At 34.5% G+C, this 12,943-nt stretch overlaps 1 protein-coding gene across 1 annotated transcript in view; it reads left to right on the top strand.

Annotated features, from left to right (window-relative positions):
- DNAH7 (dynein axonemal heavy chain 7) overlaps positions 1–12,943 on the top strand; it is a 265,071-nt gene that overhangs the window by 156,929 nt on the left and 95,199 nt on the right. Inside the window, 4 exon segments of the mRNA XM_021075816.1 lie at positions 2,808–3,138; positions 5,561–5,907; positions 7,570–7,750; positions 11,163–11,348. Coding sequence (XP_020931475.1) covers positions 2,808–3,138; positions 5,561–5,907; positions 7,570–7,750; positions 11,163–11,348 — 1,045 coding nt within the window.

Raw genomic sequence — 12,943 nt, 5'->3', positions numbered from 1 at the left:
CTTTGCAATACTGTTGGAGTAAATAGACTAGTGAGTAATTTTTCTTCAATAAGTAATTAGATAACAGATAAACCTTCTCTTTAGTATTGAACAGCTGAAACCCAGAAACGCCAGTCAATATATATAGCCAATTTTCCTCTTTAAATAAACTCTCGTGTGAAAACATCAATATAAGCATCAATAAACTTGGGTACTATAGAATTTGTCAGTGTGAGCTTTTCATATCATTGAGGTTGACTTTTATTGCAGAAAAGTTTCTTTGGTTCTAAAAATTAATACTTGGACCTCCCTTGTGGCTCACAACATAACTACTCAGCTTTGCTTCTACAGTGGCTGTGACTCAATCACTGTCTTGGAAACTTCCATATACCACAGGTGAGCAAAAAGAAAAAAATTTTTTTAAAGAAAAAAAAGAAAAATTAACACTCAGTATATATATTATAAAATGCAAAAACAAATTACCTGTGAAGTTCTAAGTTTAGAAATTTTAATGATCACCTTTGAGAAAATTATTTAAGCAATTTTTATATTGCATTTGTAATTTTTAATATTTTTATTTCCCTATTGAAGTCTGGTTTAACAAACTAGACTTTCCCAAGTACTTAAATAATAAAACCTAGTAAGTTAAACTTACATATATAGTAAGCCTTAAGTTATTTTAAGTATATGACTATTATCTATAAACTTAATGAGATTTTGGAGTTCCTGTTGTGGCTCAGTGGTTAACGAATCCGACTAGGAACCATGAGGTTGTGGGTTCAATCCCTGGCTCAGTGGGTTAAGGATCCAGTGTTGTCGTGAGCTGTGGTGTAGGTCGCAGACGTGGCTCGGATCCCACGTTGCTGTGGCTGTGGTGTAGGCCAGTGGCTATGGCTCCAATTTGACCCCTAGCCTGGGAACCTCCACGTGCCATGGGAGTGCCCTAGAAATGGCAAAAAGACAAAAAAAAAAACAAAAACAAAAAAAACAAAAACCTTAATGAGATTTTTTACTTAAAACACAAATTAACTCCATTGTTCAATTTCATGACTTACATTGGACTAAAAGGCAGATCTGTTCATCTAATAAACCAAATTCTTTTAAATATATATACTTAAAATACCAAATGTGCACAGATTCTGACACAATATTAATGCTAAGTTTAATTTTGCATACTCAATACAGTTCATTCTGAATCTTCCTATGGCTAACCCACTATCGCAGGATTTTAAAGCATGTTCTCTCATATTGTCCAATATGCTCCCTAGATTCTGGTGGAAACTTGTAATGCCTTCCACGGTGGGGTGTTGTAGCTTTTCCATGTATCATGGCCCATGCTCCTGTGTTTCAATCATACCAATACAAAAAACTCTCCTTTACTTCAACTAGAATTCCCACCCTGTAGCTATTCTTCCCTATTAAGCTAAAGCCTTCACATCTCCTTATAGCCAGGTCGTCTGTAACCCAGAAGCAAGTTATCAGGTTACCTGCCAGGAAACCAGTGTTTTAGCCCACAAAGAGTCACATGGAATGAACCGCCACACTGAAAGTGCTTCATGCTGTGCTTGCTCCACAAGCATTCGACTGAAACCAAACCCACAGATAATATGATAGCCTGTATGAAGTCTCTCAGATCCTACTGCTGTAACATGTTTTGCTCAGAGGGAATCAACATGTGACAAAAGCATAGCATGCCCTCACTTATAAAAATTTTTTTCCTATGATGGCTTTTTCAGTCTTCTCCTGGATACCTATTCCAGCTCAAGCCAGTGAAGCACAGTTAAAGGGTATGCTTCCACTTTAGGCAGTTATCTGGTTGGTGTGTTACCTACCCCAGCCAACTTTTTGAAGAGAATTTCTAAAACATGTCACCTTTTACTTTTCAAAGTAATGTTTACTTTGAAACATTAGGGCATATCTCAAATATTTAAAAGAAACAAATTATAAACAAGAGTCTTCTCTGTTCATCATGTATAATTTCTCTAGAATATATATGAATGCAGATACAAATTACATTAAAATATTATGTTATTTTGAATCAGTTATTATTTCCTTATAATAATTTTCACCAAAAGATTATAGAGCTTTATTAACTATTGGGAACTTTTAAACAAAAAAATTCTTGTTTCAAGGCACATAATACATCTTAGAATTATTCACCACATTTGGCAACACTCTAAAGAATATTTTGGGCACTGAAGTCTATTTAAAAGAAGTGATTATAAGAAGATTTTAAGGAACAATAATGCTTTTGGAGTAACCTTCCCAAGGTGACTAATTTTGGAGACACATCATTCATTTTGATGTAGAAGGTTCCTTGCCTTATATTTAGTGTATTTAGCTTTTGAGTTTGTTATATGCCTAGATATTGTGTTAGGTACTGGAAATACAAAACCTCCCAAGACTTACCGTCTACTTTTAGTTACACACAATCTAAAGTTCTCAAGTTCAATTAAAGAAAATTTGTTTATGGCCACATCCATGGCATATGGAAATTCCTGGGCCAGGGACTGAATACTAGCCGCAGTTGCAAACCATACTGCAGTGGTGGCAACAGCAGATCTTTTAACCCACTGTCCAGGCAGGGATGGAACCTGTGCTTCTGCAGCGACCCCAGCCACTGCAGTTGGATTCTTAAGCCACTGTGCCACAGTGGGAACTCCAAGAGTTCATGTATTTGACAAATTGTTAATACAGTTGAAAATCTTTCAATCCACTTCTTTAGTTACACCTTGCAAAAGCCTGAAAAGCTCAAGAAAACTTCATTTTTTCCTTGAATAAGGAGTTAGAGCCTGATAGCTAACCTTGTTTTATCTCTTTGCTTTCAGCGAAGTAATGAAAATGAAAAAGAGATACGAAGTGGGTTTGGATAAACTGGATTCTGCTTCATCTCAAGTAGCCACAATGCAATTTGAGTTAGAGGCGCTGCACCCTCAATTAAAAGTTGCTAGCAAAGAGGTTGATGAAATGATGGTAATCATTGAGAGGGAGTCTGTAGAAGTTGCCAAAACTGAAAAAATAGTGAAGGCTGATGAAATAATAGCAAATGAACAAGCTATGGCTGCCAAAGCCATCAAAGATGAATGTGATGCTGACCTGGCAGAGGCTTTGCCGATATTAGAGTCAGCACTAGCTGCCCTTGACACTCTCACTGCACAGGTAAGAGCATAGCCATGGACTTGCTGGGAGACATGGCATCAGAGCTTAAGAAAGTACTTAACATTGTGTGCTACAATCTAGTCTGTCTTTCCACATTAGTCTCCACATTTAATGCAATTGAAATCATTGTCGAGTTAGCAAAAAGTTCCCCTGATTTACACGGGGAAAAAGAAAAGTAATATACATGCATGACTAAGCAACTTTGAAAAAGAAGAAAGCTACCAAATGTTATAACCTACCATGTGACAACTGGTATTTCAGGAACTTTACATAACAACTTTAACTGACTCAATTATATATTTTAATTCTAGGCTCACCTTTTTCATATTTTAGACACCTCTAATTGGATATGCTTTATAGCATATGTGATAAAGTGTTGTGTCAGGGTTTGTCAATGTTTAATTTTATGTGATACATAAAATAATAATATAGTTTGTTATATTCTATGATACCATATCTTAGCTTTGAAATGTATTAAAAATTAAAATGTAAAAAGGAACATTTCAATTAAGAAAAATAAAGATAAATTTTAAAAAATAGTGTTGGGAATTTCCTGGTGACTCAGTGAGTTAAAGATCTGGTGGTGTCACTGCTGTGGCGCGGTTTTAATCCACTGCCCAGGAACTTCCGCATGCTGTGGATGCAGCCAAAAAATAAAAAATAAAATAAAACAAAATGAGGGAAATGAGTGTCTCTAAGAAAAATAGTGTTGGGGATCTTGGCTAAACTTTTAGGTGAGGTCAGGGAGAAAGTGTTAGATACTTTCTTCACACTGTACTCCCAAATAGATTTCAAATTGAAATTTAAACATAAATAGTTATATTACTATAAAATAGTAGACAGTGTAGTTCAGATATTAATAATCTTATAAAATGACATAGGATTTATTTGGTATAAGAGAAATTAGAAAAAAAACACTAAGCAATATTGTTTGATAGCTATGCTCCAGATACTTTTTTTTTTTTTTTTTTGTCTTTTTGCCATTTCTTGGGCCACTCCCGCGGCATATGGAGGTTCCCAGGCTAGGGGTCTAATCGGAGCTGTAGCTGCTGGCCTACACCAGAGCCACAGCAACACAGGATCTGAGCCACATCTGCAACCTACAGCACAGCTCAGGGCAATGCTGGATCCTCAACCCACTGAGCAAGGCCAGGGATCGAACCCGCAACCTCTTGGTTCCTAGTCAGATTCGGTAACCACTGAGCCATGATGGGAACTCCCTGCTCCAGATACTCTTGTATTTTTCATAAATAATAAAAAATTTTTTAAGGTAATGAATTTTGGTATCTAAACACTAACACATTTTGTTTGATGTAAACACCATGGATCTGGAGTTCCTGCTCTGGTATAGTAGATTAATGATCCAGCTTGTCTCTGTGGAGATGTGGGTTCGATTCCCAGTCCAGCACAATGGGTTAAGGATCCAGCGTTGCTATAGCTGTAGCACAGGTCACAGCTGTGGTTTGAATTTGGTCTCAGGCCTGGGAACTTATGTATGCCTTATGGGTCAGCCGAAAAAGACAAATACAAAACATCATGAATTGAAATTTAGAAATGTTGAAAAAAATCTTTAAACTACATGATAAATAAAAGACTGATATGCTCTATGTGAAAAGCTCTTATAAATCAATTAGGAAAAAATAACTCTGAGATAACATCTTAAATTATATAAAAAGTACTAACTCACAAAGGAGGAAATTCAAATAGTATCATGAAAATATATATCACTTATATTTAAAAAATACAGATCAAGATAAAATTTCTTTTGCCTGTCAGAATGCCTGCCAGTGTCACTAATGGTTTATGTAGTAAAACATGCACCTTTACATACTTTCTGGAGGGCAGTTTGTCAATATTTGTTGAAAGTTTTAAAAAAGATATTAAAACTTTAATTCAACATGACAATTGTAATAGTAAAAAAGAGAAAAAGCATAGCTAGGATATTAGAATTATAGTTCATATATATAGATATATACACACACACACACACTGGAAGGCTGTGCAGCCATTAAAAATGATGTTTAAAAAATTTAAAAAGTTATAACTGATGTGTTTACTAACATGAAAGGATGTTCACTATATATTGCTATTGAAATAGAACAGATTTTAAAACAGTAGGTATGTTAGGTACACTATGATTCCATTGGCTAAAATATGGCATATACTGGTTTATAGCATATCAACAGAGAAAAAGATACAGAAGAATTTAATCTCACATAGATTATCTTTCCCTTATTCTCTTTTGCTTGTAACTGTTCTTTTGGGATAAACTTCTCAACACTTCTGAACACAATTCTATCTGCCACCATTTCTACCCAATGAACTGTGAGTTTCTTTGTGTTCTGGCTTAGTTTGCAAATAGGAACCAATTACAGGTTGTATATAAATGGTTCTTTTTTAAAAATTAGTATGTTATTTTCAGGACATAACAGTGGTAAAATCCATGAAGAGCCCTCCTGCTGGTGTCAAGCTTGTTATGGAAGCTATATGCATCTTGAAAGGCATCAAAGCTGACAAAATCCCTGACCCAACAGGTTCAGGGAAAAAAATTGAGGATTTCTGGGGTCCTGCTAAAAGACTTCTTGGTGACATTCGATTTCTTCAGTCACTTCATGAATATGACAAGGACAATATTCCTCCAGCTTACATGAACATCATAAGAAAAAATTATATTCCAAATCCAGATTTTGTTCCAGAAAAGATTAGAAATGCTTCGACAGCAGCCGAAGGTCTATGCAAATGGGTCATAGCAATGGATTCATATGACAAGTAAGTACTAACAAAAAGAAAATGAACGGGTGTGTTTTATTTTCAGGTTTGATCATTTAGGTAATATAAAACTTAAGAGCTACATAAGTGAGAGCCTCCTTAGAAAACTATGTGAAATACCTGCCATGACATGATATGACTGGAGGCAAAATTATACCAACTAAATGTTATATAACACAGTGATACTAAAAGTTTTTGGACTCAGGACACTTTACACTCTTAAAAATTATTGTAGACCCCCTAAAGTGTTAATAACTACCATATTAGAAATTAAAACTGAGAATTTAAAAAATATATACTACTAATTCATTTTTATTTTTTATATACATATTTTTTATTTTCCCAATACATTATTTTTTTCCTACTGTACAGCATGGTGACACAGTTACACATAAAAGCAATAAAAACTTTACCTGTTTATATAAATAATTTATTTTATCTTCTAAAAATGCACATTTTCAAAAAATTTCTAAGGTGTTTTAAGAAGGGGTTTTTTATTATGCATTTACAAATCTCTTTAATATGTGCTTCAGTAGAAGACATCTGGGCTCTCGAATCTGCATATTCATTCAGTCTGTTGTGGGATATATTGTTTTGACTGAAGAAATGAAGAAGATACTTCATCACACAGATGTCTAGTTGCACAAGGGAGGACTTCATGGAGTCCCTGAAGGGGAGGGGACATGTTTTGGACCACATTTTGAAAACCACCCTTAACATAATATTCTTTGTTGAGATCAGCAGCCTTTTTTGATGACTGCATAAGAAATATTTATATCATATACACAACAGGGTAAAAATTTGATTATTTCTTCAGAAAGCAACTATTATAGGCTGTCTTTCAAACTCATATACAGTATGAATCATTGTACATGCTATATGTGTTTTGGACTATGATACACTGTGCTGATACATTTTAGTTTTATGTTTTATCATTTATTTAGAAAGATAACATGGCTGATTCCATTTTCCAGAGAGAAGAAAATTTAGACCCATTCTTTTTCCTATATAATCCCTTTTATTACCAACACCTATATGCATAAGATAGCTGGTTTTAGTTAAGGGTATATTCTGAATTTTTTTAAAAAAGTAAAATATAAAGACAGAAGTGGTATTCTTAGATGTAATTAATAAACCTAGAAAAGAAAAAGAGTTTGGGAACTGAGGAGGTTGGGGGGCACAGAAAAAATCGTTTTAACTATTGTGAAATGAAAATAAAATAGTAATATTAATCCACAAAAATAATAAATTAAGATGAAAAAGTAAAATAAGATTGATAAAATACCCTTCTTATCATCATTAAATTTTAATGAATTAGGCTACTTTCTGCAAACATTGTAATATTTTACATGTATGTACTTATTCCCTTTTTTCCAAAATCGCAAAAATTGACCCTGGCAACAAGTTGAATATTTTATTTGGAGTAAAAAAATGACTTATTTGAAAACATTATGTGTATTTGGTGTCTATTTTAATAGCCATGTTTTATGTGCTGGGGTCAGGTTGACTGTTAGATGAAATATAGAATAGAGTAATCCGTGTAGGTTGTACATAAAGGTGTGTTTTGAGTTATAGTAAGGATATTAGAGAAGTAAATTCAGGGATGGAAAATGCACTAGATTATGAAACATGTATTTAATTTTCCAATTTTACTTTTGGCAGAGTGGCAAAAATAGTAGCTCCTAAAAAGATAAAACTGGCTGCAGCTGAAGGGGAACTTAAAATTGCCATGAATGGTCTTAGAAAGAAACAGTCAGCCCTTCGAGAAGTTCAGGACAAGTTGGCCAAGCTTCAGGACACACTTGAACTTAATAAACAGAAGAAGGCTGACTTGGAAAACCAGGTATGGGATAATATAGACAAATATGAGCAAATCCTCAATTATTATCAATAAGAATGATGTCACACTGGCACAAATACAGCAATCCTGTTTTCCTCCTGGTAGGAGGTTAGCAAACAGTGGCCCACGGGTCAAATCTACCATTCCCAGTTTTCGTACGGCCCATAAGCTAATGATGGTTTTGACATTTTTAAATGATTACACATTAAATGATTATATAAGTACCTATAGAATATCCTTAATTTTGCCTCTTGGTCCACAAAGCCTAAAATATTTACCTTCTGTCTCTTTATCCTCCAGAAGAAAAAAAAAATTGCCAACCATCTCTGCTGTGGATTACTAGAATATTGAGCTATTATTTTTTTTTTGAAGTATAGTTGATTTACAATGTTGTGTTAATTTCTGCTATATAGCAAAGTGATTCAGTTTATATATATATATATATAAGGTATACATATGTTTTTTATATCATCTTTTCCATTATGGTTTATCTCAGGATAGTGAATATAGTTCCCTGTGCTATGCCGTAGGACCTTGTTTTATCTATCTGCCCTATATAAAATAAGTTTGCATCTTCTAAGTCCAAACTCCTATTCTGTCTTTCTCGAATCTTCCTTGGCAACCACAGGTCTATTCTCTATGTCTGTGAATCCGTTTCTATTTGGAAGATAGGTTTATTTGTATCATTTTTTTAGAATCCATATATATTTATTCTTTCTCAGGTTTTCTTCCCTTAGTATAATAATCTCTAGGTCCATCCACATTCCTGCAAATGGTATTATTTCATTCTTTTTGTGTGTGTGTGTGGTATTTATACACACATATATACCATATATTCTTTATCCATATACCTGCTGATGGATATTTAGGTTGTTTCCATTTCTTGGCTACTGAGAATAGTCCTGCTATGAACATAGGGGTGCATGTATCTTTCAATTATAGTTTTGTCCAGATATATGCCTAGGAGTGGGATTGCTGGATCATATGTTAGTTCTATTTTTAGTTTTCTGAGGAACTTCCATATTGTTTTCCATAGTAGCCGCACCACCTTATGTTCCTACCAACACTGTAGGAGGATTCTCTTTTCTCCACATCCCCTCCAACATTTGTTATTTGTAGACTTCAAAAATATTTTTGGCTGTGCCCACAGCATACAAAAGTTCCCAAGCCAGGAATTGAATCTGCATCACAGCCATGACCCAAGCCACAGCAGTGAAAATGCCAAATCTTTTAAATTCTAGGTCACCAGGGAACTCCTGTAGATTTTTAAATGATGGCCATTTGACCACTGTGAGGTGGTACCTCACTGTAGTTTTGATTTGCATTTCTCTAATAATTAGTGATGTTGAGCATTTTTTCATATACCTGATGACCATCTGTATGTCTTCTTTGGGGAAATGCGTTTTTATGTCTTCTGCATAGCTATGCTCTTTCTTGCTATACTAGTCTGCTTCTTTCCATGGGATAAGTGCACAAATTCTGTGTTTGAGCATTAGGTGTCATTGTGCTAATCTTATAAAATGTGATCTATTATTAGGCTTGGTTTCAAAGTGATCAGTCTTAGTTTAAATAATATAACTAAAAGATGAGTATGTGATTGCGCATTCTGATCATTTTCAGCTGTTTTCTGTTTAAAATTTTTTATTTTTTATAATAAATTGTTGGAAAATTATGATACTGTGAAATGTATGTATGTATGTGTACTAAAAATCTGCTTTTAAAAGAGAAATTTTAGCTGAAGTATTTTTACTTAGTAGTTTCTGCTGGCAACTTTATTGTATTCTAAGACTTGATTCAACATTTTAATATCATTAAAAGAAGAATGGGTAAAGAAAGAAACTAGGAAGCAAAAGATACTAAAAGAGGGAAAATTAAAAGAGAAAGATTTCCATTTAGGAAGTATAAAAAATACTGCCAATTTGTATATCTTTGCCTTTTTAAACCTATCTTTAGATAAACTGATATAGTGTTTTATATCTTTTCATCTAAAAGCATTTGTTTTGTATAAATATTAACAGCATTGGAAAAATTATAAATGAAATTTTTTTCAAATTTATTAATGTATAGTTGATTTAAAATATTGTGTTAATTTCTGCTGTAGAGCAGAGTAACTCATATGTATGGAAAAAATATTTATGTATACTTTTTCATATATGTATTTGTGCATATATTTTTTTTCATATTCTTTTCCATAATTGTTTATCTCAGGATATTTAATATAGTTCCCTGGGCTGTACAGAAGGACCTTATTTTTTACCCATCCTATGTGTAATAGTTTGTCTCTTCTAATCTCAAACTCCCAATCTTTCCCTTCCCCAGTGGCCCCCTTGGCAACTACGAATCTATTCTCTGTGTCTGTGAGTCTGTTTTCATTTTGTAGATATGTCCATTTGTGTCCTATTTTAGATTCCACATATAAGTAATATCGTATAGTATTTGTCTTTCTCTTTCTGACTTACTTCACTTAATATGATAACCTCTAGGTCCATCCATGTTGCTGCAAATTCTTATTATAAAATAATCAAAATGTCTCTGCTTTTATCAGTTATTTACTTCTTGTCATGTAAATTATTTCATTTTGAACTTTAAGATAACTTTTATTACTTAACCTTGTAATCTCTAAAAATAATGATGCTAAATCACTTAAAATTAATCAAAATAATTCAGGTATTCTACTGGAATATTGCTACTGCATGGGTTGAAATGGCTTTTCCCCCAGTTTGCCACATTCATAATTACCCTTCCTCTTTTTTAAAATGACATTACCTAATTATGTATAATCAAACTTGGTTGACAGTCTTACACATAAAGTAGTCTCTCAGCTGTTGATTGATGTCCTAATTTAAGGTTAATTGCAAGTGTCTGGGTGTAGGTTGACACAATTTAACAACTTGAAAATTGTGCTTTGTAAGTAAGTATAAATTATTAAAACTTTTAAACATTTAACCTTTAAATTATCATTAAATCAACCAAATGAGGGGAAAACGTTCATAGAATATTTAAAGTAAAATGCGTTTAGATTATTAAAATGAAGGGGAAACATCTATATTTGCAAGAAAATGTCCTTTATTACTTAATTAACTTTCATTTCCTCATAATGTAGTTCACTTCCTTAAATAGAGCTGTTCTCGGCATTGTATGATAAATATCTGTTATGAATTTCATAAATTATATTAAAGTACACACTTTATTATGGAAAAAAATTCTAAAAGGTCATGGACTTTCTAGTCTTCATAGCGAGACATCTCAATATGTTTCTTTTATTTTTTTATTTTTTAACATGTTTCTTTTAGAGTGTTAAAAAATTACGGGTGTAAGTTTGTAATTAAAAATTTTATGTCTGAGGGCAAAATCTTGCAGAATTTTTAACTTATTCTACTTGTGGATGTTGATAAAATTCAATTCTATTTTTGAGGTTGATTTGTGCAGCAAAAAGCTAGAACGAGCCGAACAGTTGATCGGTGGCCTTGGGGGTGAGAAAACACGATGGAGCCAAACATCTCTGGAGCTGGGGCATCTGTACATCAACCTGACGGGGGACATCCTCATTTCCTCAGGGGTCGTGGCCTACCTGGGAGCCTTTACATCTAACTATCGCCAGGTAAGAAGTACTAGTCAACCTCTAAGTTCTCTTCCTGACTCTCCCATTACAACCAACATTAACCTTAGGGGGTTTTGCTTGTTTGTTGGGATTTTTTGGTAAGTACAGGGGAGAAAAATATTTTCAAGTGATTTCTAGTTGTGTATTTTAGTTATTCTATAAATTAGCTTGGTAGCCAAAATGTATCAAATTCTCTTCTAAAATCAAATTGCCCTAGACACAACAAGATCTACTCTAGAATGTAATGTGAAATGGTAGACCTTAATGATAAAATTTCAGTTCTTAAATATTAAAATATCGGAATTTTTTAAGGTGTGTGTGTGTTTAATTAACTACTCTCTGAGTCTCAATATCATTTTGGAAACTAAACATTTATGGGATGAAAAGGTGAGCGTGCCTACAACCCAATCCATAAGTGGTTTCTTTCCTTAGAAAACAAATACCAAGTTCCCTGCTTTGAATTCCTGCCTCTTTGATTGATTCTGCTTCATCTTCTCCTTGACCCAACTCTTAGGCACCCTTCTTCACTCAGCTTTTTTCTTCTACATTTCACTCCCTTTCTCAATGAGACCTAGCATATTCTTCGGCTCTATTTAGGTGTATAATCCAGGACATAGCCCTGTCAAAGCAGGAGGAGAGATTTAGATAAAGGTAATGATAATAAGGAGAAGGGAGAAATTCAAAACATTTGGCAGTGGCTTCTGGTGTCAAGAGAAGAAGAGAGAGTGTGGGTGTGGGGCTTTATTGTTTTACAAAGCATTTGCTTATGCCTGGTCTCTATTGAGCTTCACTTAATTTCAGGGCTTTCTCTTAACCAGGGATAATTCTTGGTGGCCACTGTTTTGGTTTGTTTATTTTTAACCAAACTGGTTTAAAATCCTCACATTGATCATGCTTCTGTCTTTAATCTTTTGAATTCTGGTAGCCCTTGTCCTGGTGCCTTCATATTCTTCTTAGTTTTCTCTCTTCATTTGTGTCTTTGAATGACTGTAGTTATGGCCTTAACATCTCGTAGTTCAAATAATTAACATTTAACATGACACTACTTACCTGGTCATAGACTTGTTTGCTCGACAGTGTTAGAGACTGAGGTGTATAAAGATTAAGAGAATTGCTCAGAGCCACACTCCAGTTAATGACAGAGAAGAAGTGAGATTCGTTGTTGCCTGAATCCTAATTTAGCACTGTTTCTACTCTTCTATATCAACTTGGAACAATGAAAGAGGTAGCTGCAGACCCCTCTACCCCTTCCCTCCTCTCTTGGTTCCCAGCACACCTCAGGGTGTCTGCTCTGGCTCCTGGTTAGCCTTCCAGTGCTGTACTGGAAGTCACCAGCCAAGACCACTCTTCCCAACCCAGCCCTCTCTGACAGACTTGTTCCACTGGATCTTGCTGATTCTCCAGGCCCCTGCTTCCACCAGAGGGGTGGCTGCCAATCAGACCAACCCAGAAAGGTTTCAAGGAGCACTGAGGTCCAGGACTGAGTCCTTGGAATTTACTGGCAGAAGCAAAGCAGCTATTGAGCTAGATACAGGCTTATAGGTCCTTCAGTGACTCATGTCCACTCTCCCCACCCCTGATCCAGGCAGACATAC

Source organism: Sus scrofa, chromosome 15 (genome assembly GCF_000003025.6).
Source record: "Sus scrofa isolate TJ Tabasco breed Duroc chromosome 15, Sscrofa11.1, whole genome shotgun sequence".
NCBI classification, from domain to species: domain Eukaryota; kingdom Metazoa; phylum Chordata; class Mammalia; order Artiodactyla; family Suidae; genus Sus; species Sus scrofa.
This window is presented reverse-complemented; position numbering and strand designations above follow the sequence as displayed.